This window comes from Chrysochloris asiatica, unplaced genomic scaffold (genome assembly GCF_000296735.1).
Source record: "Chrysochloris asiatica unplaced genomic scaffold, ChrAsi1.0 scaffold00092, whole genome shotgun sequence".
Lineage (NCBI taxonomy): Eukaryota > Metazoa > Chordata > Mammalia > Afrosoricida > Chrysochloridae > Chrysochloris > Chrysochloris asiatica.
Window position 1 is genome coordinate 3,467,747 of NW_006408610.1, and position 22,920 is coordinate 3,490,666.

The 22,920-nt window shown below is 50.5% G+C and overlaps 2 protein-coding genes across 2 annotated transcripts; both read right to left on the minus strand.

The window, feature by feature from the left end:
* Positions 1–676: 676 nt before the first annotated feature.
* Positions 677–6,477, minus strand: CPLX3 (complexin 3). The gene is given in 5 exon segments (XM_006866481.1): positions 677–720; positions 723–894; positions 4,441–4,528; positions 6,315–6,420; positions 6,423–6,477. Coding segments are annotated over 5 exon segments (465 nt in total).
* A 1,164-nt stretch (positions 6,478–7,641) lies between these two features.
* On the minus strand, positions 7,642–22,891 carry LMAN1L (lectin, mannose-binding, 1 like). Its single transcript, XM_006866567.1, has 15 exons — positions 22,823–22,891; positions 19,000–19,120; positions 15,809–15,963; positions 15,586–15,693; positions 15,446–15,495; positions 13,945–14,044; positions 13,501–13,621; positions 12,735–12,790; positions 12,070–12,202; positions 11,605–11,760; positions 10,945–11,021; positions 10,494–10,561; positions 9,305–9,428; positions 8,516–8,640; positions 7,642–7,771 (listed from the first exon to the last, which is right to left on the minus strand). The coding sequence occupies exons 1-15, from the start codon at positions 22,889–22,891 to the stop codon at positions 7,642–7,644; spliced, it is 1,593 nt and encodes a 530-aa protein (XP_006866629.1).
* Between the last annotated feature and the right edge of the window lie 29 nt (positions 22,892–22,920).

A 22,920-nucleotide genomic window follows, 5' to 3' on the forward strand; every position in this document is an offset into this window, starting at 1 on the left:
TGTCTGGTGAGGACCCATGTTCTTCCAAAGCCACCTCTCAGTGTGTCTGCATGTGGTGTCTAGATGAGCTGGGCATCCAGAGGAGCTGCCTCTGTGTGTGTGTGTGTGCGTGTGCCCAAGGCTGTGTCTATAGCTTCTGCCTTTGTATATGCCAGAGTTTTGATCCTTCTGCATGGCTCTATGTGGATGCTCCTGTGCCCAGGAATTTGGGGTCACAGTCAGAAAGGAAAAGACCTAGTCCTATAATCTTGGAAGGTCTCACGAGATTCAACTGGGAGCCTTGAGGGGTACCATGAGGAATGGAAGCTTTGCTCCCAGTGAAGAGACTCGGAGCACCAGAAGACAGGCTTGGGACATGGGTGGGAAGGATACTAGGGTCAGGGTGGGAAAACAAAGCCCAAGACGGACATGGGTCCCTGGGAGTTGAGTCATGTTCTCTTTTTTTAATGGTTTATTGTGAATTATGTGATAGTTTACTTGGGGAAACATTAGTTTTACATTCATCCTATCATATATTGTTTCATTGCCATGGTTACAATCCCCTCCATGCATCATCAACCAACCACAGAGTATATATACTCTGCAAACCTGCCCCCGTTCCCCCCAGTTGTCAGCACACAGAGACATGCTCTTATTCCTCACATGGTTACCCCAGTGAACAACCCTGGGGAAGTGGTCACATGATATGGCACTTCTCGGCTGATTGTTTGAGGTCCCCAATGTGGCCTGGGCCTTGTACTTGAGTGAGCCAAGGTCCAAGCCAGGGATGCTGGCCATCTGCCTGAGGACCGAGGCCTTCTCCTCCTCTGTGTCCAACTCAATCATCTTGGCCAGCTCCCAGGGCAGCTCCACATCTCCACCTGCCGTCTGTATCTGGCTCTCATCTGTCTCATTCTGAAGGGAAGACGGGAGGGCCATAAGACAGGGCATGGAAGTTTGTAAGCACCCATAGTTGAAGAGGTGACGAGGAAGCCAGGACTCGCTTCTTGATCCCCACCTCCCTGTGAGCTCACCTCCTACCTCCATATCCCAGGATCAAGCATTTGACACTTGACACATGAAGGCCTCACACTTTCTTACCACTCTCCTTCATCCGGTGATAATAATGGATGAGCGTAGTCAGTAAACCCAAAACGAAAATACCTACAAGTCACTGTCACTGTCATATGTTGAGTTCTGTCGAGTCAGTTCTGACACATAGTCACTCTGTATAGCGTTTCCAAGGAGCTGATGGTGGGTTTGAGCCCCCAACCTTGAAGCTAGCAATTCAGTGCTTATCCTACAGTGCCACACCAAGGCTTCCTATCAATGCCATGTGCAATTTATCCTTAACTGTCCTGGTGTGGTGCTGTGGGTTAATGTGCCAGACTGCAAAGCCATTTGAACTACAAGGTCAGTGGTTCAAGCTCACCAGTCACTCCTTGGAGACCCTATACAGGGTCACTATGGGTCACAACCGACTTGATGGCACTTAACAACAACAACATAGTGCAGGAGTTCTGGTGGTGCAATGTTTATAAACCTGACTATTAACTGAAGAAGGCTGGTGGTTCTAACCCACACAGCGTCTCTGTGTGAGAAAGACCTTGTGATCTGCTCCTAAGAAGATTACAGCCTAGGAATCTTCTGTGGGGCAGTTCTACTCCGCTGTAGGGGGTCACCAGGAGTCAAAAATTACTTGACAGCTCCTCATAACAACAACGTACTGCTGGAAGTAAGCAATAATACTGATGGATACACCCAGTATTGAGCTGGGTATTTTTCATACACACAATAATCCTATGGTGGTGGTTGGTAGTTGTGTGCCATCGCATTGGTTCGAATCATAGTGACCCTGTAAGGGTTTTTGAGGCTGTAAATCTTTATGGGAGCAGAAAGCTTCATCTTGCTCGTGAAGAGAGGCTGGTAGATTTGAACTGCTGAACTTGCGGTTAGCAGCCCAACTTGTAACCCACTATGCCACCAGGTGGGTATTACTTCTATAGATTAGAAAATAGCACATCAGTCCTCAAACTGACGTCTTTGCTCTTCAACACTTTAAAGAGGTCTCGTGCAGCAGCTCTGCCTAATGCAATACGTCTATGTCATTTGATTTCTTTGATTTCTGCTTCCACAAGTGTTGATGGTTTATCTGCCCAAAATAAAGTCTTTGACAACTTTTCTCCATTTACATGGATGTTGTTTATTGGTCCAGTGGTGAGGATTTTTGTTTTCTTTACATTGAGATGCAATCCATACTGAAGGCTGTTGTCTTTAATTTTCATCATTAAGCCCTCTTTGCTTTCAGCAAGCAAGGTTGTATCATCTATATATCTCACATTGTTAATGAGTCTTCCTCCAATCCTGATGCCACATTTTTCCTCATATAATCCAGTTTCTCGGATTATTTGCTCAGCATACAGATTGAATAACTATGGTGAAAGAAGACAACCCTGGCACCTAAGTTTTCTAATTTTAAACTATCCAATGTGCCCTTGTTCTGGTCACACAACTGCCTCTTGGTCTATGTACAGGTTCCTCATGAGCACATTTAAGTGTTCCAGAATACTCATACTTTGTAATGTTGTCCATAACTTGTCATGATCCACACAATTGAAAGCCTTTACATAGTCAATAAAGCACAGGTAAACATCCTTCTGGTATTCTCTACTTTTTGTCAAGATCCATGTGACATCAGCAATGATATTCCTTGTTCTATGTCTTCTTCTGAATCCAGCTTGAACCTTTGAAAGTTCTCTGTCAATGTATGTTTGCAGTCGTTTTTGTATTATTTTTATTTAGCACTATTTTACTTGCATACAATATTAATGATATTGCCCAATGACTTCCACATTCCATTGGGTCACCTCTCTTTGGAATGGGCACAAATAAGGATCTCTTCCAGTCAGTTGGCCAGGTAGTTGCCTTCTAAGTTTCTTGGCATAGCTGAGTGAGTGCCTCCAGTGCTACATCAGTTTGCTGAAAGATTTCAATTTGTGTTCCATCAATTCCCAGAGCCTTGTTCTTTGCCAACACCTTCAATGCACCTTGGACTTCTTCATTCAGTATCATTGGCTTGAAATCATATGCTACCTCTTGAAATGGTGCCATTGAATCAGCACCTATTCATAGAGACCTTATGCACAACAGAACAAAACACGTAAAAACAACAATTTGTCCAAGGTTAAATAACTAGGAAGTAAGGCAGCTAGATTTAAACTCATTAATTCCAACATTAATTCCATGCTCTTTCACAGTAGCGCACCTACTGTTTGTTTTCTTGTCCCTGGGGTTGGGGCAGGGTGAGGTGGGGTAGGATGGGGTGGAGTGGGGTTGAGACTTTCCACCTTGTCTCCTACTTATTTGCTTTCAAGTCTTCTCTTTTCTACTGGACTCGGAGTGTCCTGATAGCCAGAATTGTGTTTAGCAGGTATTTGAGGATTGACTTCATTCCTAGCTGAATACAACTTGGTAACATTCCAGAAAGGAAGGCTTTCTGGACCAGTTTCCCTTTGAGAGACTTCCAAAAAGACTGGAGCCCTTGGGGAAAGACAGAGGCAGCCAGGACCTCAGTAAACATTTGTTGAGTGAACGAACGTGATATCCACATAGCTGATCCTTCAATTCAAGTGGAAGGTCAAGGTCAGGAGTGCGTATCACAGAACTTCTGTTTTCCCTCAGAGTCTGGCACAGTTCTGGAATCACCAGTAATGCTCTGGGAGTTGCTGTGCCTCAGTTTCCCTCCTGAGGCAATGGAAGCAGCACTCCTACTTTTAAGCCTGTCTGACGCTGCCCTACTTAAGGGAGCATACAAGCAGAGGTCTCCTGGACCCCATATCTTGGGAGACAGCCTGGGAACCTGAGACAAGTGCACAGGCTTGAGCTTTCATCCTAGCTTCACCATCCAGTGGCTGAATGACCTTAGTCAAGTCCTTTAACCTCTCTGAGCCTATGTCCTCACTTATAGAAGTGGGTGATGTCTACTTGGCCATATTATTTGTGTGTGTGTGGGGGGGTGTAGGTGAGGCTGTGAAGTCAAATGCCTGGCACTCAGAGGGTGCTACTTCTACCCCCACCCCTACCCCACACTCCCTGTGTGTTCAGAAGCCTCAAGTGCACTCACCCTGCCGTATAATCAATCTATTGCTTTTCATTCCCTTCAACACCTTGGCCTTTCTGGACTTCATCTGCCCAGGCCTGACCAAGGAGGCTGGAGGAAAGAAAGAGCCTGGCCTGGCTCAAGATGTACAAACCTTTTGACCTGCAGAGGACTAGCTTCCCCTGGGCATCAAGCTATGACCTGGTATTTGATGGGCCCCAGTTAACTGAGAGTGGGTGAATGAATGAATGAATGAATGAATGAGAGAACTAAAGGTTGAACTTAGCACCCTGTGAAACTTACCGCCTGAGAACCGCAACCTCCCCAGTGGACAAGTCCTGAGGCTCAGGATGATCACTTACCTTGGGCAGCTGGTATTTGTCTCGAAAATGGCTTCACAGCGTGGCCCTTTCTGCTTTTCTGTGTGTAAACTGAGCATCCCGCTCCATCCTACGGGAGCACATGGGTGTGTGTGTGTGGTGTTAAACAGGAAGCAAGGGCAGGGCAGGGTTTGTGAGGAAGTAGGGGAAGGGACTTTAGAGGCAACGGGGTGGGCTCTTTGTCTCCTGACCACAGGAGGAAACCCTCTATACTATAGGCCAGAGCATCAGGAGAACGCTCTTTTAAGGGCTACCACCAGCTGTCTTTGCTGCCTCTACTCCCATCACAGCCCTCTTGTGGTCCCCAAATCAGCTGGATGAAGCTGACTGGGTGGGGAGTATCTGTGCCTGTAACATTCTATGCAGACCCTAATATATGTCCCTCATGACCTCCAACTTACTTATTTTTCCCATTCCTGACAGGCTGTGTGTGTGGAGGAAATAATTGGGTTTCACATCCTAGCTCCACTACCACTTTCAGCATGTCCTTGGGTAAGTCATTTTCATTCCTTTTCTATCAAATGTGGATGTGATTGTTGTTAAGTACAGTCAAGTCAGTTCCAATGCATAGCAACCCTGTATAGGGTTTCTGAGGAGCAGCTGGTGAGCTGGAACTGCCGACCTTGCTGTTCAAAGTGGCTTTGTAGTCCAGTGCATTAACCCACAGAACCACACCAGGACTCCAATGTAAATAAGTTTTGCAATTCACAAGACCGTTATGAGGGTTAAATAATAATGATTTACAATGATTGAGGATTTGCCATGTGCCAGTCATTGTGTTAAGCAGTTTACATGCATTAAATCATTTAATCCTCACAAGTATATGAAGTGTGTGTTATGGAGCCCCCTGGTGGCACAAATGGCTAATGAATTTGTCTGCTAACTGAAAGACTGAAGGTTTCAGAGCACTCAGAGGCACCTTGGAAGCAAGATCTAGTGATTTACTTATGAGAAATCAGCCATTGAAGACCCTGTGGGACACAGCTTTACTCTGACACATGTAGGGTCACCGTGAGCTGCAGTCCCTCAAGGGCAACTTCTTTTTTCAGAATTATTTAAATTCGTTATTAAAATTTTCAAATTATGATTATAATCCTCATTTTACAGAAGAGGATATTGAGACACAGAAACATTAAGTAACTTGCCTAACTAAAGTCACCCAGCTACTAAGCAAAGCCAGTAACCTAGCTCCATACTCCAGCCCCTAACTGCACAATAGCTGCCTCTCTGTCCCAGTACAGCAAATATACAAATAGGTTCAACGTCTATGAATATTTTCATCTCAGAATCTGTTTGGGTGACTCTTAGTGCCCCTCAGCAGCATCTTTTTCCTCAGAACCCGAGGCTTAGAGGAGCCTCAGTTGGAAAACCCAGGCAGCTGGTGCCAGAGAGGATTAAAGGATTACTGATTTCATCAAAAATGCCACCCCAGGCCCCTGTTGCCACTGTCCTCACTCCCTCTGTTGTTGGTGTTGTTATGTGCCATGGAATCGGTTCCGACTCATAGTGATGCTGTACAGGGTTTCCGAGGCTGTAATTCTTTACAGGAGCAGAAAGCCTCATCTTTCTCCTGCAGAACAGCTGGTAGTTTTGAACTGCTGATCTTGTGGTTTGCAGCCCGATTTGTAACCACTACGCTACCAGAGCTCCTTCTAGGCCCAGTATAAAACTGGAGCAGAGTCCTGGGTTTGAGAAGGCGTAGTGCTGGGGGCAGCCTACAGGGCATGGCCTAACCTCTTATCCCCTTAATGCATCTAGGAAAAGAGAAGAGGGGGGCTTGGGGCCTGAGGGTGGACTGGGGGCTGGCCAGAAGTCTGTGGGGGGTATTTTTGGAGGCAGAAAGGGTCCCCACTTACTTCTCTTCTACCAGTTGCTTCTGGTATTCCTCATACACCTCTCTGGTCATGCCCTGAGTTTCAACCGCCGACTTCTCCCTGTCCCCCTTGTCCTCACTGCCCCCAGACTCCCGGTGAGGTTTTTCAGCAGGCCACCCACCATGGTCTTCATCATGAACGCCATGATCATCGGGTACCGGATACCACGAGCCGGGCACTTTCGTGCCTACTTCAGCACTGGATCTTGCGGACAGCTCCTACTGCTGGCCAGCGCCCCATGCTTGGCGCTGTCCTCTGCCCACCCCACCCCCACTCTAGCCTGCCCCCTCCTCCTCAAATCCTCCTTAATGGGGGCTGAGAAGGCTGAACCACGTGTCAGCTCCTCACTCCCGCCTCCTGACTCCTACTTCCAACCACTCTTTGAGGGTCACTGCTGACAGAGGATTAGCGCTTGCAGGGGTGGGGGGTAGATAATGCCCCCCCAGGGGAAGGGGCTGTGCTAAAGAACACCTAGAAATGTGCTTCCGACTTTCCCCCCACTTCCTCCTCTCATGGGTCAGAGCCAGAATATCACCTGGAAAATCCCAGAGCAACAAGGAGAAAAGGACCAACACTGGGCCCTACCCTATTCTTTCCCCAAACCTGCTGCCCCCATAGCTAAGGAAATGGGAGACAGGTGAGAGCCAGAGTGGAAATCCCAATGATAAGATTCCATGAGTTTGTGCCTGCTCTGCTGCCTTGGAGTTGCAGAGTGAGTGGAAAGGGAGAGATGAGTGAGGAAGAGCACTGGGAGACACCATTCTCAGTTCTGGGTGAATGTGTCATTGTTGTTATGTGCCATCAAGTCAGTTCCAACTCATAGAGGCCTTATATAAGGTTTCCAAGGAGCTGTTGATTGGTTCAAACTGCCGACCTTGTGGTTAGTAGTCCAGTGCTTTTCTTACACCAGGAATTATACACAGCTGGGACCCCTCCTCCCTCCTTACTCCCTGTCTCCCCATGATCCATGTGGAATATCTGGCCTCTTGGGTATCAGGGGACCTTTGGCCTTCTCGCCAATTTGGAGACACTCCTAGCTTCCTGCCCAGAGGAGGTGGAAGTCTTCAGAGAGATTCAGGTGATTCCAAAAGTTAAATGAGCACATCGAAGAGAGCGAGAGGAAAATCTATCTTTAATAAGGTGGGAAAGCTATCTTTAATAAGGTGGGAAAGACATGGGTAGGAGGTAGGACCCCAGAGAGAGAGGAATAGAGGGCACTTGGAAGTCGCAACTGGTCAAGTCCTCCAACCCCCAGACACCGTCTTCTTCTCAGTGAGCAGTGAGCATTTCTTCTAGGCTTTGAGGTGGGTCATGCATGTGTGCTGGGGGAGACGGGCTGTCTCCGCAGGACCCCCAAAGCCCTGGGGACAGGTGGTACAGGACCCAGAGGAACACTGCCTATGGACAGACAGTCCTGAAAACTCTTGTCCAGCTCCTGCCTGTTACCAGGGAAATGGAAAGGTTACTTGGGCCTCTCCCTTCTAGCCTTTGAGGCTAAGCCTCCCACACTAAGTAATGTTTGCCCATATTAGCTGCACAACTGCCTCCTCTGCGTTGGCACTTCCCCCTGGCCTACCGCATCACACCCATGCTTTCCTCCCTGACGTGCAGGTTGCTCCAACCTGTTTACCTCACTTCTGACATACACAGGTATCCTACATTCTTCTGCTGTTCTCATCTGAAAGGCCACTCTCTCTCTTTCCCTGTTTTTCAAACTGCACACTTCACCTCTCCTCCAGGACCACCCCAGCCCACATTATCCTTCTGGTCTTGAAATTCCATCAACAAGGACTGCCAGTCCCCTTTCTGAGGCCCACTGCATAATCTCTAAATGTTTCATTCATTCCATAAACACCCACCAAACCACAACAGTTATCTCCTTCATCTTTTTAATGCACTCTGCCCAGTTTCACAAACTGGTCCCACCTTTTGCTCCAAGAGTACTGAACTTGCCACTGTTTCTCCAAAATGCTGGGGTGTTTTTTATGCTTCCATGCCTTTTATCATGCTGTTCTGCTGCATTTAGGCCTTTCCTTATCCTATCAGGCTGGAGAACACTTAGCCACCCAATGACCCGCATCAAATGTTTCTTCCAGGTCTATTCCCTGATCCCCTCTAACTGCTTTTCCCTGCATTCCTCTAGCTGGGAAGGGGTAGGAAGTTCTGCCCTTGGGAAGGCTCACCTGAAGTGCACGTAGCCGAAGAAGCCCACAGTCTGGAGGAGGAGAACGAACAGAAAGATGCCAGACCGCAGACATGACGCCCCTGGGGGTCGGCCTGATGGACGGGGAGCCTTGGCTGATACTTTCTGAAAAGGAAGAGGCTAAGGTCTCAAACTCAGAATCTTAGCTTGTGTCGCAGAGAGGACCTGGAATCTGGACCATGTGTGGGCTGTATCTTCTTCCCCAAGGCTTGGGGTGACTTATCCAGGGAACTTGGAGAGGGCAGAGTACAATGCCGCCTCTCCCCACCTGGTTCCCATGGCTCATCTGTCAGGACAACTGGGAAGGCTCAGGGCCTGGGATCATCCAAGCACCAAAGGCTCAAGATATGAAAAAGCAAAGTCGAGACCTAAGACAGGATGAGGATGGGGATAAGGGAAAGAGCAAGATGGGGCAGGGGCAGAGGAAGAGCTGGCATTCTCTACTGAGTTCTAAATGATCTGGGCATAGTCCACTCCAGTTTCCGTCTGACCCTTGAGGGAGCTGGATCAAGTGGTCTCCCAGGGTCCTGCTGACACTGAGAGTCTGAATCTGGGATTCTCCAGAGAGCAGAGAGATGATCAAATCTGTGGACATGTGTGTACACACAGAACCCCAGACACAGTCCTGCATGTGTACCTGCCACGGGTCCTGGGAGGGGAGGGCAAAAGGAAGGAGGTGCCTGGGACTGCAAAAGTGCTAGATAGAAGGAGTAGCTGAGGCTAGACCGCAGGGATGGGGTCCCTATGCTATGCCCTATTCCCTTCTCACCAACAGGCCCCTGAGGTCCTTCTGCAGCAGGCTCAGGATCCCGTCCAGCTCCAAGAAATGATGCTCAGTGCCCACAGGCAAGTAGAACACTTGGGCTCCTGAAACCATTCTGGCAGCTGCAGTCCTGGGGCAGAGGCAAGGACAATGGTTCGTTATCCCTCTAACTACACCCAATCACCTATTTCCCATAATCTCCAAGGGAACATGCCTCATCTATGGGATCCCTTTTCAGGGACAAGTCTTTTCACCCCAAACCTTCTCACTGGGTCCTGAGATAGCTGTAGCTTGGAAAAAGGTTTCCCGAATACTCACTGTCTCCCCAACCTCTGCTTCCATCCCCAGGCCCTGGGAGACTTAACTTCACTTATATATCTTTACTTCATCTCTTATACCACCCACAGGCACCTAGATGTGTGTGTGTTTGTGTGTTTGTGTGTGTTCGTGTGTGTGTGTTTGTGTGTGTGTTTGTGCGTGTGTGTGTGTGTGTATTGGGTGGGGTGAAGCAGGTTGGTCTTTCACTACAGCATCCAACCTAAAGATTCCTTTTTCTGTAGCAATGAGAGGATCCCTGTCCCCAGGGATCTGTGGGTAGTTTCAGAGGCTTGGGTTTGAGCAGGATGCTGGAAGACTTAGAAGGGGCCAAAAGAAAGTTTGGGCTGCCTCCCAACTGGACATGAGTTTGGATATCCCCCCTTCCAGAGCCCCATCAAAATGTCCCCACATTTCAGGAACCATTGTCACTCAAGAATCTCAGATTCCCCACGCTCCCTGGGGTGGGAAAGAAGCCGTAGGGGTCCAGCGGGCTAAGTGTTAGACTACTAACTATAAATAAGGTAAGTGGTTCCAAGCCACCAGCCACTCCTTGGGAGAAAGAAGAGGCAGTGTGCTTCCGTAAAGATTTCGTCTCAGACACCCTACCTACGTAGCAGCAGTTCTGCGAATCCGAAATCTACTCGACAGCAGTGGGTGTTGGCTCAGAATGTCTGATGAGCCCTTCAGGAGGGATCCCAAGCAGACTTGGTTTTGAACTAAGACTTTCAAAACCTTAAACTGGATTCAAATAAATTCAGGTTAATTGAAACAAACCTAGCTTTGCCTACAGCCCCTCCCTTGGTGCTCAGGAAATGATGAGGGAGTAAAGGGCAAGTTTTCTCTCCTCCAGAATGCCCTCTTTGCCCTGTGCCCTTACCTCATCTCTTGCAGGTCCTGGAGAAGAGTCTGCTGCCCAAGGAGCAAGGCACTGACCTTAGCAGAGTCCTGTAGGAAAGTCAACCTCTTCTCTAGGGTCCAGGGCCCAGGGCCCAGTCCTTCTCTCCCCCAGGGACACTGTAGCCCACTTCTTAACACGTAGCCTTACCAGAGTATCTGAGTCCTCCTGGCCTTGGGCACATTGACTTTACCTGACCCACATCCATTTGGCCTTCTGGATTTTCTTTTCTTGCAAACCCCTCCCCTGAGGGTGGCCATCCACCCCCAGCACCATAGTGTCCACTCCTGGGCTTTCTTACAGCTCCTTCCCTTTCTAGAAGTGGCTGTAACCCCTGAAGGAAGCAGAGACTGAGCCCAGCTCTCTCCTTCCCCCAGTCCCAGGGCACAGCCTACACTGGGAGCCAGTGTAACTCATTTCCCAATGCTTGGACCCTCGTCTTTCTGGGTGACCCAGAAAAGTGTCTGCCCCTCCCTGAGGAGGATGGGATCTGGCTGGGGGCATCCAGGACTTGGAGACAGGTTCAGTGAGACCTCCCCAGTTCTCCACTCCAGCAGCCCAGCTTAAGCTGCTCTGGCCAGAGGACCAAGATTAAACCTTGAGCTGTTCAGCAAAGGCCATGAGTCACTGACTTCTTCCACCCCTATGTACCATGAGCAGCTCATGCTATGGGACATGACTTCCTGGAGGAGAGATGAAATGAGGATTTGGGTGCATCTGAGCATTAAGCAAGCCAGATACAAATCGTATGGGAAGCTCCATGCAAATTAGCAGCCCAGTCTATTGCTGTCCTTTGACTATAGACCAGAGTCCAGATACTGGGCATCTCCTCAACGCAGCCCCCCAGTCATGGGGGCTCTGTAGGCATTTTCTGTACAGAGATGCCTCCTGCCACCCTCCATCCTGGCGGGTCCACACCAACCTGGCACCGAAGCCTTCTCCATTCCTCCCTTCCCTCCAGACCTTGCAGAGACAAGCTCCAGACTGCAGCGCTTGCTCTTCTTTTTGGAAGGAAGAAATCTGATGGAACTCTCAGACCCAGAGCTACCTTCTCAGGCCTATAGGGTGGGGGTTTGGATGCCCAAGGGGCCACTCACCCAGCCTCCCCCAGGTCTGGCCCCACCTGAGGCCCCCGTCTGCTTCTTCCATCGCCTCTCAGCTTGGGCCAACTGCTCAGAGAGGTCCCGGAGAGCCCGTAGGATCTGACTGTGCCTGCCAAGCGTCTCCTCCAGGTCAAAGCGCTTTTCCCCTGAAGGTGTGACAGGGTTGGAACCAGCAGCCTTCTGGGGTAGGGTAACTGGGCTGTCTTGGGGAATTTCTTGGAGATGGGAACCAGGAAGATACAGCTCCTGCCTCCAAGTCCCTCACTTGGATGGACAGATGTGTCTGGGTGGTGGGGTGGGGATAGGCAGGACACATGGGCTCTGGGTGCTGCTCAGATATGGCCTGCTCAGGCCTCCAAATCTACGTTGGTTAACGGATCTCTAGTTTTAAGGGAGAAGGATCTTGGGACATTGAAATGTGCCCCACTCCACCTGTTAGCTTCCTGGGTCCCTACCTCCTTCTTGGACTTCAGAGTCTGTCTTCAACATTATGTCCCCCCTGGTGCCCAGTGCCAGCCTTGTCCGCAGCTCTTCCAGCTGCTTCCCCAGGCGGAGCTGCTCCATCTCTAGGAAGGGCTCTGGGGGAGCCTGGAGGAGGGAGACAAAAGCTCAGGCTGTTTGAGGGTGAGGGGAACCCTCTTACAAGTCCTTGTCCCTCCCTGACTGCACATTCACCCCAGTCAGGGAAGAGTCTTGGTTCTTTCCTGCAGTTTCCAGCCCCAAGCCCTCAGTCCACTGCTGACCCCTGTACCCTTCCCTGCAATCCAGTCTGCAGCATGCTTGCTCCGGCGTCAGGCCTTTGTGTGTGTTCTGCCCAGCTAGCTCCTGCTGCATCTCCAACTCCACTCCTCTAGGCAGCATTTCCGCTCCTCTGGCTGGGTTAGGACCCTCCTCCATGCCCCTTCAGCCCCCTGCTCCTTTCCACACCCAGTGCTGACACCCAGCTAACCACAGAGGTCCTGGCTCTGCTGCCTGCCTAACACGAGGCCTGGCAGAGCTCCAAGAAGGGTGGAATATGGGTGCACAGACAGGCCTGAGCATGCAGGGTTAGCATGGAAGGGCCCCTAGGCTGCCTAGCCCCCCAAACTTCCCTCAGGAGCAGGCCCGGGGCTGGTATCACCTCTGAACCTGGCTCCCTCAGGCTGAAAGTCAGGAAGGACAAGACATCATGGTCATCTGGAGTGGGGGATGGAGAAAGGGAGGTAAGACCTCAGCAGCCCACTCAGCCCAGAGCCTTTCATAACCCATGGAGATGAGAGATCGGGCAACCTTGAACAGCTTCTTAAAACCTTGTTTGTTCATTTCTCAGGGAAGGTGCGAGAAGTCAGACAAGTAGATAGGTGGTGGACTGTGAGGATTGACCCCGCCACCCTTCAGTCAGAGGTTGTTCCCCAGTGAGTAGGCAAACTGGACAGTCACTTAATATGCTGGGCTAGAGCCATGGCAACAGACCAGAGCCTGGCTGCTCCTGGCAGACGCAACTATACAACACAATAGCCACTTTCCTGGAACGATTCTGACCATGCCACTCACTCTCCTCCTTAAAAGCCTTCCATGGCTCCCCATTGGATCACATCCCTCTGATCCATTTCCCTAAATGATGTTCCTCTTTCACCTGCCTCCCACCTCCCACCCCCTCGGCTCCCAGTTAGGGATGCTTATGGGCCAGCACTGGCATAAAAGCTTCTAGTGTTTTATCTCATTTGAGACTTTAAACAACACTGCAAAGAAGATGCCTCCCTACCAAAGGTAACAGAGCCCCAGAGCGGATCTGAGTTACACAGAGCAAGGAGTGGCTGACTCTACCCCCCAGTGCTCCTTAGAAGGTATGCTCAGGATGCGGAAGCACCGCCCCCTCTGCACTTACCTGCCCTGCAGGACCTCACCTGCAAGGGTGCTGGTGGCTGCTGAGATGCCAAAGAAACCTCCAGGGGCCAAAAGTAGGGGCCCCACATTGACACAGACTTCCTCTGGATCACTGGGAGTGAGGCCACGGTTCAAGGACACCTGAGGGTGTACAGGGAGTGAGCCCCTCCTCCAAAGAGTGCCCTCTTCTCTCCTGACCCCACCTCTGACTCCCTGCTCCTGGATGGAGAGCAGAATAGCTTGGGGGGCGGGGGGAGAGTTCACACACCTGGGCCCATGTCAGCCCTCACAGTATAAGGATCCCACGTGGGTGTTAGCCTATGTATGCCAGGGTCCCGTATCATGTGGTGTCACAGACACGTCTCCTGAGGTCATGGACACTCACACACTACTCTGCTCCTTGGAGGTCCCATAATCTGCACTCACCACTGGGAAGAGCCAAAAAGGCAGGAGGGGTGACTCACACGCAGCCTCTGCCCCCAGTAAGTGATCCGGGCTCTAAAGGGGTATGGTCGGTTCCGGAAGTCTCGGTGGCAGGAGCCCAGTACCTGGTTGGCTTCAACCCTGTGGATATTCAGAATCCAATGGGGCCACATAGGACCCAAGACCTGGCCAGGAGGGGCAGTCACAGAGACCACTCTGCCCAGACCTGCGATGTCTCCCTTTTCCTCTAGTGTGATTTGGTATAGAACATACTTCCTGTTGTCTAGCTTGAATCTTCCCTGCTATTGTCTGTTCCTTTAGCAGAAGAGGGAACAGGAAAGCAAGCCCTGTCTTTCAGAGCAGTGGGACTTGGGGTTTACAGAAGAAGAAGGGGGCAAGGGCTTCCTTGTGGTAGTGGGGAGCTTTCCCCTCAACTTCCCCAGGCCCACCACCCCATTCCACTCTTGTTTTCTGTTTCCTTCAACTCCAAGTCCCTTTGCACTTCTAGATGGGGCTTCTCTTCCCTTTCCCTCTGCTAGGGGCTCAGGCTGCAGCAAATGCACACAGGCCAGACAACATGAGGCACAGCCAAGACCAACATGACCAGCTCACCTCCCCCACGTGGCTAGTGCAGCAGAGGTTCTGGGGAGTTGGGAGAAAAGTGTTGGGCCAAGAAGAGTGGTCCTGAGGTCCACAGAATCCAGAAGGCACCAGTCACTGCGACCCTTGGCCAGAAGGGGTCGCACAGAGCCAGGAAAAAGCCAGCCCCAGAGCAGCCACCACATTTTGCATTCCTAGCTGTGTGACCCTGGGTGTGTTCCCAAACCCCAGCTTCCCCATCTTTTAAATAAGAATAATAATCCCAACTACCTTGTAACATTGTTATGAGGGCTAAATTAACTAAGATGATGAGTGTGAAGTGTTCGCTAGGCTGGCACACTTCAGTTCAGCTCCATAAATGTTAGCAATTACTCTAATTGTTACGAGCTGAGGGATGTTTGCTGAGAGACACTGACAAACTGGCCCAGCGACTGAGGGTGAGAAGGCCACGTCATCTGGAAGAAAGGGAAGAAGCAGTGGGCAGGGCAAGGGCATGGCCCCTCCACAGGCAAGTCTGGGCCCAAGGCTCAGTCCAATCACTTCAGCTTTCTGGGCCTCAATGACCTCAGCTGTAAATGGGTCCTAATAATACCCATTTAGCAAAGGTGTTGGGGATGAGAATTGCTAATGAGAATAAAAACATGCCTTGTAAGGTGTCAGCCTTGGTCACATCACACCTGGGACTGCTGGGGTAAATGAATGAGACCTCAATTCCAGAGAAGAGCAAGTGAACATTTGGGTCCTGGGGCCCCAGGGGTTCAGCTGAGACCTAGTGGGAGGGGCTAAGGGCAGGAGAGCAGGCAAGGACCCTGGCCTCAGGAGAGCTGAGTTTCCCATCTGGGTCTGGGGCAGGGCACAGGTAGAGGGGTCGGGCAGTTGCTGAACATCTCCTAGCCTAGGGGTAGGGTAGGGAGGGATGGGGTCAGTCCAGACAAGTCTTACCCAAGTGGGCTGTGCCCATCACTGACCAGCACACGAATTACAGGACTGTTCTGTGTGGGAGTTGACAGCAGCCTGAGCCATGGGCACAGGAAAAGGGAGAAGGGCATGGGTAGGTGGGCGGGTAGAAGACCGCTACTCACCTGGGTGTCCTCAACTGAGGAGTCGAAGAGGATCCCGATGCCATTCCACGAGTCCAGTCCCTCCAGGACAGAGCCTACTTGGCCTCTGTCCTGAGTGTACCACACGGCCTGCAGGTCCCCAGCTCAACAGCTCAGGGTCCCTGCAAGACCCTGGAGCCCCAGGACCCACCAGAGTAGGACTCACCACCCACCCCTTTGCTGGGTCTCAATGGGGACCACTCACCATGCCCTGGGCACCCAGGCGCCCTGGCCCAGTCACCCTCATCTTCATCTCCACCTCCCACGAGGAGAAGGGGACAGAGGCCTTGCTCCACACAGCACCACTTCTGTTCCGCATGGATGGAGCCAGCCGCACTTCCTCCAAGCCTGGGATGGCATCTGTGGACCATGGCAGCTCAGTTCCTGTCTCCCCACCCAGACTTCCATCATCCTCTCTCAATGACCTGCGTTGGAGAAGCAGGTCACACCAAGGTCAGCCATAAAATCACAGGCCGGTTGGTCAAATGTAGAGAGAGATCCCTTGGAGAAATGGAATCGGAGCCTAGCCCAGCCCAGCTGAGGGGCCTTTGCCAGAGGAGGACAAGGAAGGCCAGCCCCATGCTGAGCACTTGACCTCCCAACATCTGTGCAGTCTGTTTTTATGCAACCCCATTTTACAAATGAGAAAAACTAAGGAAGAGAATTGGCACTGAGCTCCATTTGACTCAGAAGACAGGCTTTTCTACCAGAGGAGAGATTAATGTCTAACTCTCTGTTCTTCAGCTGAGGAAGCCAAGGCTCTGAGTGAAGACTTGCCTGAGACCACAGAGCAGGAAAGAACATTTTATCAGAGAAGAGCCACGTGGTGGCTCAGGATTCAAAGCTGTGGAAGCTTTGAGGGCTAGCTACTTCAGTGTGGCCTGATGAAGCAGGGACTTCCTGGGAGAGGAGACCCAGGAGATAGTCCAAGGTGAGGAAAGCATGGGAACAAAGGTATGGAACTAGGAGGACTGAGAAGACAGGATGAAGGAGGGACACATGTGAGAATAAGCCCTGAAGAAGTGAGGGTGGGGGAGAAAGGAAAGGAGCAAGAAACTGAGGCAGGCTGGCCAGAGGCAAGGGAAGGGAGATCAGAGGCCTCAGCCCAACTGACTCCCTACCTCTCCAACCTGCCAGCTTGGAACTTGGCATAGGCCCAGGGCTCCACCAGGACTTTCCGGAGACTGTTAATCCAGCTTGTTTGCTTTACAAAGACCAGTGTTAGGGCAGGGAGGCTCAGAGATGACAAGAAAAAAACCTTGGTTGCTCTGGGAACCACCATTGTCTCCTATGAGACTTGCAGGAGATGAGGGGTATCTGAGTTTACCACACTATGCATTCAGCATATGTGAATTATCTGTGGGACTTCTCCCAGACTGCAGGTTCCTCAAGTCTAATTCAGTCCTGTGTCCCTGGGGCCCAGACAGAACTGAGCCCAGAGCAGCACCAGGGGGTGAGAGAAGACACATGAGCGTATCACTGGGTGGTTTTGGAGAATGGGACCCACCTCCTGTATACGGTCCGTGAGTACTGGGTTTGGCAAGGCCCAGAGACACAAGTGGCACGGCCTGGCTTGATGTAATGAGAAACAACCTAGTGCTTTGTTTACCTCTTGTACCTCTTGTGAAGGTAGTGGTTGTTGTTAAGTGTCTTAAGTGCCCCGGTGGCGACCACTCATAGCAACCCTGTATAAGGTTTCTAAGGAACAGCTGGTGGGTTTGAACAAAAGATCCTGCTGGGTCCATCATCCTTCAGGGCCTTCTCTTGGTATTCTGGAGTCCCGGTGTGGCACTGTGGAATAAGCACTGGACCGCAAGGTCAGTTTGAACCACAAGAGCAGCAGTTCAAACCCATCAGCTGCTCCTTAGAAACCCTATACAGGGTCGCCATGAGTTGGAACCAACTTTGCAGCACTTCACAACAACAACAACATGGTGTCTGGTTTCAGTCAGGAATCCTGCCATTTCTCTGGATCTTGTAGATATTGTTGTTTTAAGCGCTGTGGAGCCCATCCCATTTGCTGGAGCAGGAAAGTCTGTCTTTCTCCTGCTGAGTGGCTGATGGGCTTGAACTGCTGACCTGTGGTTCTCAGTCCAGTGCTTATCCAATGGAGCCATAGAAATACATAACCCATCTGGTTTTTCTTTGCTTTGCTTTGCTTGCTAGGGAGCTCTAAATGAAATCCATGACGGTGGGCAGATTTTGCAGCTTATATTTTTGGCAATAAACTGCATTCTTAAAACTCATTTCATGCCCCAAACCTAACCCTGATTCTTCTCATTCACTCCTATGATAAACCGATGGCCCACCAGTTAATTCCAGCTCATAGTGACCTTATGGTGGTGGTGGTTATGTGCCGTGGAGTCAGTTCCGACTCACAGTGACCCTGTGTAGAGTTTCCAAGGCTGTAAGTCTTTATGGGAGCATAAAGCCTCATCTTCCTCCCACGGAAAGGCTGGTCGTTTTGAACTGCTGATCTTGAGGTTAGAAGTCTGACTGGTAACCACTATGCTACCAGAGCTCCTTAGTGACCCTATTGGACAGAGCAGAACTGCCCCCATAGGGCTTCCAAGGCTGTAATCTTTACAGAAGCAGACTGCCACATCGTTCTCCCATGGAGCAGCTGGTGGGTTTGAACTGCCAACCCTTTGGTTGGCAGCTGAGCACTTTAACCACTGCATCACCTGGGTCCCTTCTCCTCTGTTAAGTTCTCTATTTTCTAGATCTTATAAGTCTCCACAGATCCTTTTTGGAACAAAATCAGGTAGAAGACAGATTGTTTGTGGATCTGGGTTTGTAAGATCCAGAAAACAGACTTATGACCTAGTAAGTTTTCATGCCTGCTTTGGTCCCAGCATACATACAAAGAAAGGTCTGGTGCCTTCTGGCTAAGGAGCAGGAAATGAGGATGCCCCCCTCTCAGTGGCCCCAGTTCTCTAGTACACCCACAGGCCCAACAGGATGAAGCCAGGAGAGTGGGTATTTGTGTTGATCCAAGTTGACTTGTGTGTCTGGGCCTGAATGTTGTGTGTGTGTGTGTGTGTGTGTGTGTGTGCACGCGCGTTTACCAGTCCAAGAGGCAGAAAAAGAAGAAGGGGGTCCAAGGCAAGACAAAAGGATTGAAAAACCCTAGTATAGAGGAATAGCCAAGAAGATAAACAGGTTGGCAGGTGGGAGTGGAGCTAGGGTGTGTCGAGCCAGCGTTAAGTCTGGAAGGGGTCCTGGTCCATCTGGGTGCAGGGGCCCCCAGCACTGCCTGTCCCAAGGCCCCACTCGGGGTGCAAGTTGGCTCTGGCTGGCCCACTCCCCACCAAGTCACAGACATCCAGGAATGCTCAGCCCTTCCAGCACTCAGAGGGACCCTGGGCATGGCTGGCCCCCAGCCCTGCTCCTCACCTCCATGATGGCTCCAGAAGGGTATTCCAGCCCCAGGCAATGCCAGCTTTGGTCCTTTGAAGCTGAGTTTGTACTCAAACCTGCGCTGATGAGGGCGAGCCCCCTCAGGGCTGGGGGCGACCTGAAGCAGGAGGAAAAGGCAGAGCAAAGAATCTGGACCCATGGCCCACAACATTGTGGAAGGAACTCATCCCAGGTCCCAGGGTGAATCTGCAGCTGGGAGGCCAGGGAGGGGCTCCTGGGGCCTAGCCAGGCAGGGAGGAGCAGGGCTGAGTTTTGGCACTGTTTCCTCCTCCACCTCCCTCAAGCCCTCACATCCTGTTCCTTTCAGGCCTGACTTCAGGCTCCAACCCCGAAACCTACATGCTGATTTAGGCCCCCATTATGCAGTGGAGTCCTGGTGTGGCATTGTAGGATAAGCCAACATGTCAGTTTGAACCAGAAGGTTGGCGGTTCAAACTTGCAAGCTGCTCCTTGGAAACCCTAAACAGGGTCACCGAGTTGGAATTGACTCAAGGGCAATTAACAACAGCGTGTGGGTAGGATAAACACTGAATCACAAGGTTGGTTTGAACTGCCAAGTTCACCCATTCATTCCTTGAAAACCCTACACTTTACAACACCTTCCCCTCACCTAAGGAACCCTGATGGTGATGTGGTTATGTGTTGGGCAGCTAACCCCAAGGTCATCAGTTCAAATCCACGACCAGTCACTCCGTGTGAGAAAGATGAGGCTTTCTGTTCCTGTCAAGATTTACAGCTTTGGAAATGTTATAGAGGGGTCACTATGAGTCCAAACCGACTTCAAGGCACACCATCACCTCCCTCACCTAAGGAGGCCTGGTGGTATAGTGAGTTATGTATTCAGCTGCTAACCATAAGGTCAGCAGTTCAAATCTACCAGTTGTTCCTTATCTGTGAAATGGGGATAATGATAGTACATTCCTCCAAGGGTCAGAATCGACTGACAGACAGCATGCCACTGCGCCTGGGCTCTGGCCGTCTTTCCACTTTATCCCCCATCTGTGATCCTTCTATGGTGTGGGTACCTCACTAGTGTGGTCCCCCCTTTAATGTCCCCTCTCTAGTGTTGACCCCTCTCTAGTGCTATCTCCTCTGCAAACCAGTTTGCTTAGCTGGAAATTGAGCCGTGGGGCACGAGAGGGAGTTCAGTTCCAAACCAAAAGGGTGACCAAGGGCCACAGTGTCAGGGTTCCACCAGTCCCTGAGCAGTAAGCCTAGTGTCTTTTATGATTTTGAGTTTTGTTTCACCTTTTCTCCTATTCTATCCAAGACCTTCCGATGGGATCCCCATCAGAGCAGTTGGTTGCAGTAGTCGGGCACCATCTAGTTCTGCTCTCAGGGGCATGGAGACTGATATTCCCACAGTCTATTAGTCTACTGGACAAATGATTTCCAAGAATTTTGAATTTTCCTCATTTTTTTGGACAGAAAGAGATTAATAGTTGTATATTATTTCTCTACTTTAATATGATTGATAATTTTCTAATATAAAGCTTTTCAGTGATAAGACATTTTCTCTTTCAAATATTTTCATTGAAATGAAGTTTTTGTGTTTTTTTTGAGGAAGTTTATTGTTACCTTTCTTTTCTTTTTGTAATAGTAGATACAAGCGACCTCCTGCTTCTCCTACATCGCAAGAAAAAAAAAAAAAAAGGAATAACAGTTAATTTTAAAAAATTATAATAATACAAATGCCTAAGGCTTTCGAGACCGAAATGCCTCCGTCTTTGGGCAGAAAAGTATGTGATTGTAGGTTAACTTGGGAAGAACTCTGGGTCCTACTACAATAAACCTCGGGGTCACAGGAGGTAGAAAGTCTGGGTTCAGTGGAGCTAAGAGGCTCAGTGGGGGAGCCCAGGGTCAAAGGAGGCTGGTCTGAAGACCCCATCTGCAAGCTTCTGTCTTCTCCTCTGTGTCTTGGATGACTCTGTTAAATCCAAGACCAGATCTATCCAACTGTGTCCGTTTCTGATTTTTCAAGAGCTGCCAATTGGGTGTAACTATGCAAAGGTGCTTGCTGGAGAGTCTGCTCCACACTCCTGATCCCCAGGTGGGCTCAGAAGGAGCTCTGCTCCCTGACCTACTGAACATGAAAACACATCAGGCAATAGTCCCTACCCCACTGGGGTCTGAGACCCAGACATGGCCACCACTGCCAATCTATCTGGGTTAGACCCTGACCCTTCCCAAAGAGTCCCAGGGAGTCTTACAAAGACAGCAACTGTTCTTTCCCAGCCAGAAAGAGACAAAACCCCAGAGCATGTTGACACGCCCCTGGGAACCATATCCTGTGCTGTCCTGATTAGAACCCCAAAACCAAACTCACAGCCGTAGAGTCGAATCCAATCCAAAGTGACCTTGTAGAATTGTCCCATCGGGTTCCCAAGGCTGTCCTCTTTACACAAGCAGATTGCCACGTCTTTCTTCTGCAGTATGGCTGGTGGGGGTCAAGTGCCAACCTTTCAGTCAATGCTTAATCACTGTGCCAATAGGACTCCTTACAATCAAGGACTTTCTCTTCCTGCTTTTGGGCTGGCATTGGCCACGAGATTAACATGAAGTGGGAGGGGGAAGCCAGAGGGACCTGGGGTTCAGGTGTGGTCTGGGCACTGGGTCTAGGAGTAGATGTAAAGCCACAATGACATTCTGGAGCCGGTTACAGGAAAAACCTTTTTTTAATAAATGGTAGGAAAAGTCCCCAAGCACCCCAGGCAGACTTTTCAGTAGTGTGGCACTGGGTGGGGATTTGTTTGGAATGCATTGTGGGTCAGACACACTGAGGCACCTGGGCAAGCAGGTTGAGCTTTGTCTGGTCCCCTTGGCGGCTTCAGTCAATGACGTGTGTCCATGTTTGCTTGCTGTGTGTATGTAAGGTATGTGTGGTGTTGTGTGTGGTGTGTGTGTGTACGTCCTGTGTTTGCATGTGGTGTTGGATATGCAGTGTGTATGAGCTCTAGTATTATAGTGGTTACGAATCGGGCTGGGAACCACAAGGTCAGCAGTTCGAAACTACCAGCTGTTTCGAGGGAGAAAGATGAGGCTTTCTGCTCCCGTAAAGATTGACAGCCTCGGAAACCCTGTACAGGGTCGCTATGAGTCGGAACCGACTCCACAGCACATAACAACAACAATGTGAATGTGTAGTGTGTGAGAATGTGTGTAGTGTGTGCTGCGTGTGCTTGGCAGTAGAAGGCTAGCCCAACCCCAGAGGAGAGGTGGCTTTGCTGGAGAGCTAACTAGGGTAGCCGGCTGTTCGGAGGTTAACGGCCAGGTTGCAGTTTGGAGGGACTTGGATTTTTCCAGAGCCTGTTGTGGGCTTTCCGGAGGGTCAGCTGCTGGGTCAGCTCTCGGACACACCCCTCAGAAACAGTGTGGAGATGCTGCAAGTGCGGCTGGAAAGCCATATGCAAGGCCTTTGGGTTTGGTTTGGTTGTGCCACGTGGCCATGGGAAAGAGGGGACAGTGCGCTATGTGCACGCTGGGAGAGGCTGTGTGCTGGGTGGCTCTGTGGAAAGCAAGGGACCTGCAAGTCCCTGTCCAGCTGCTTGGCTAGACAAATGTCTCAGGAATTCGGCACCAGAGTTTTAAAGAGACGGTTGCTCACTAGAACCCTCAGGCTGGAGCGGGAAGCTCGCGCATGCGCTCTGAGCTTGGGGCATTGCTGGGTCTCCTACAGACTCGCAAGACCCGGTTCCTGGAAGACTTGGGGGTTAGAGAAGCCGTCTGCAAGGCCATCAGGTGGGCATTTGACTACTGAAGAGCAAGTATGGGTGTGTACCCCCCTCACACACACATATACCGAAGCAGTCCTCCCGGGGGACGCCCTGAAGTCGAGGAAGTGCTTCCAGATGCTGATGTTCTTCACCATCTCACCAACAGCTCGGTCTTGTTGAGAAA

Bases quoted from the DNA above. Each gene is read 5' to 3' on its own strand.
- LMAN1L (XM_006866567.1), bottom strand. From the start codon at position 22,891: ATGGTGAAGAACATCAGCATCTGGAAGCACTTCCTCGACTTCAGGGCG. The intron at 15,694-15,808 runs GTGAGTGGTCCC...GGGGACCTGCAG, and splicing joins GCCTGGGTGCCCAGGGCATG to GCCGTGTGGTACACTCAGGA. The intron at 11,761-12,069 runs GTAGGGACCCAG...TCACACCTTCAG, and splicing joins CTCTGAAGTCCAAGAAGGAG to GGGAAAAGCGCTTTGACCTG.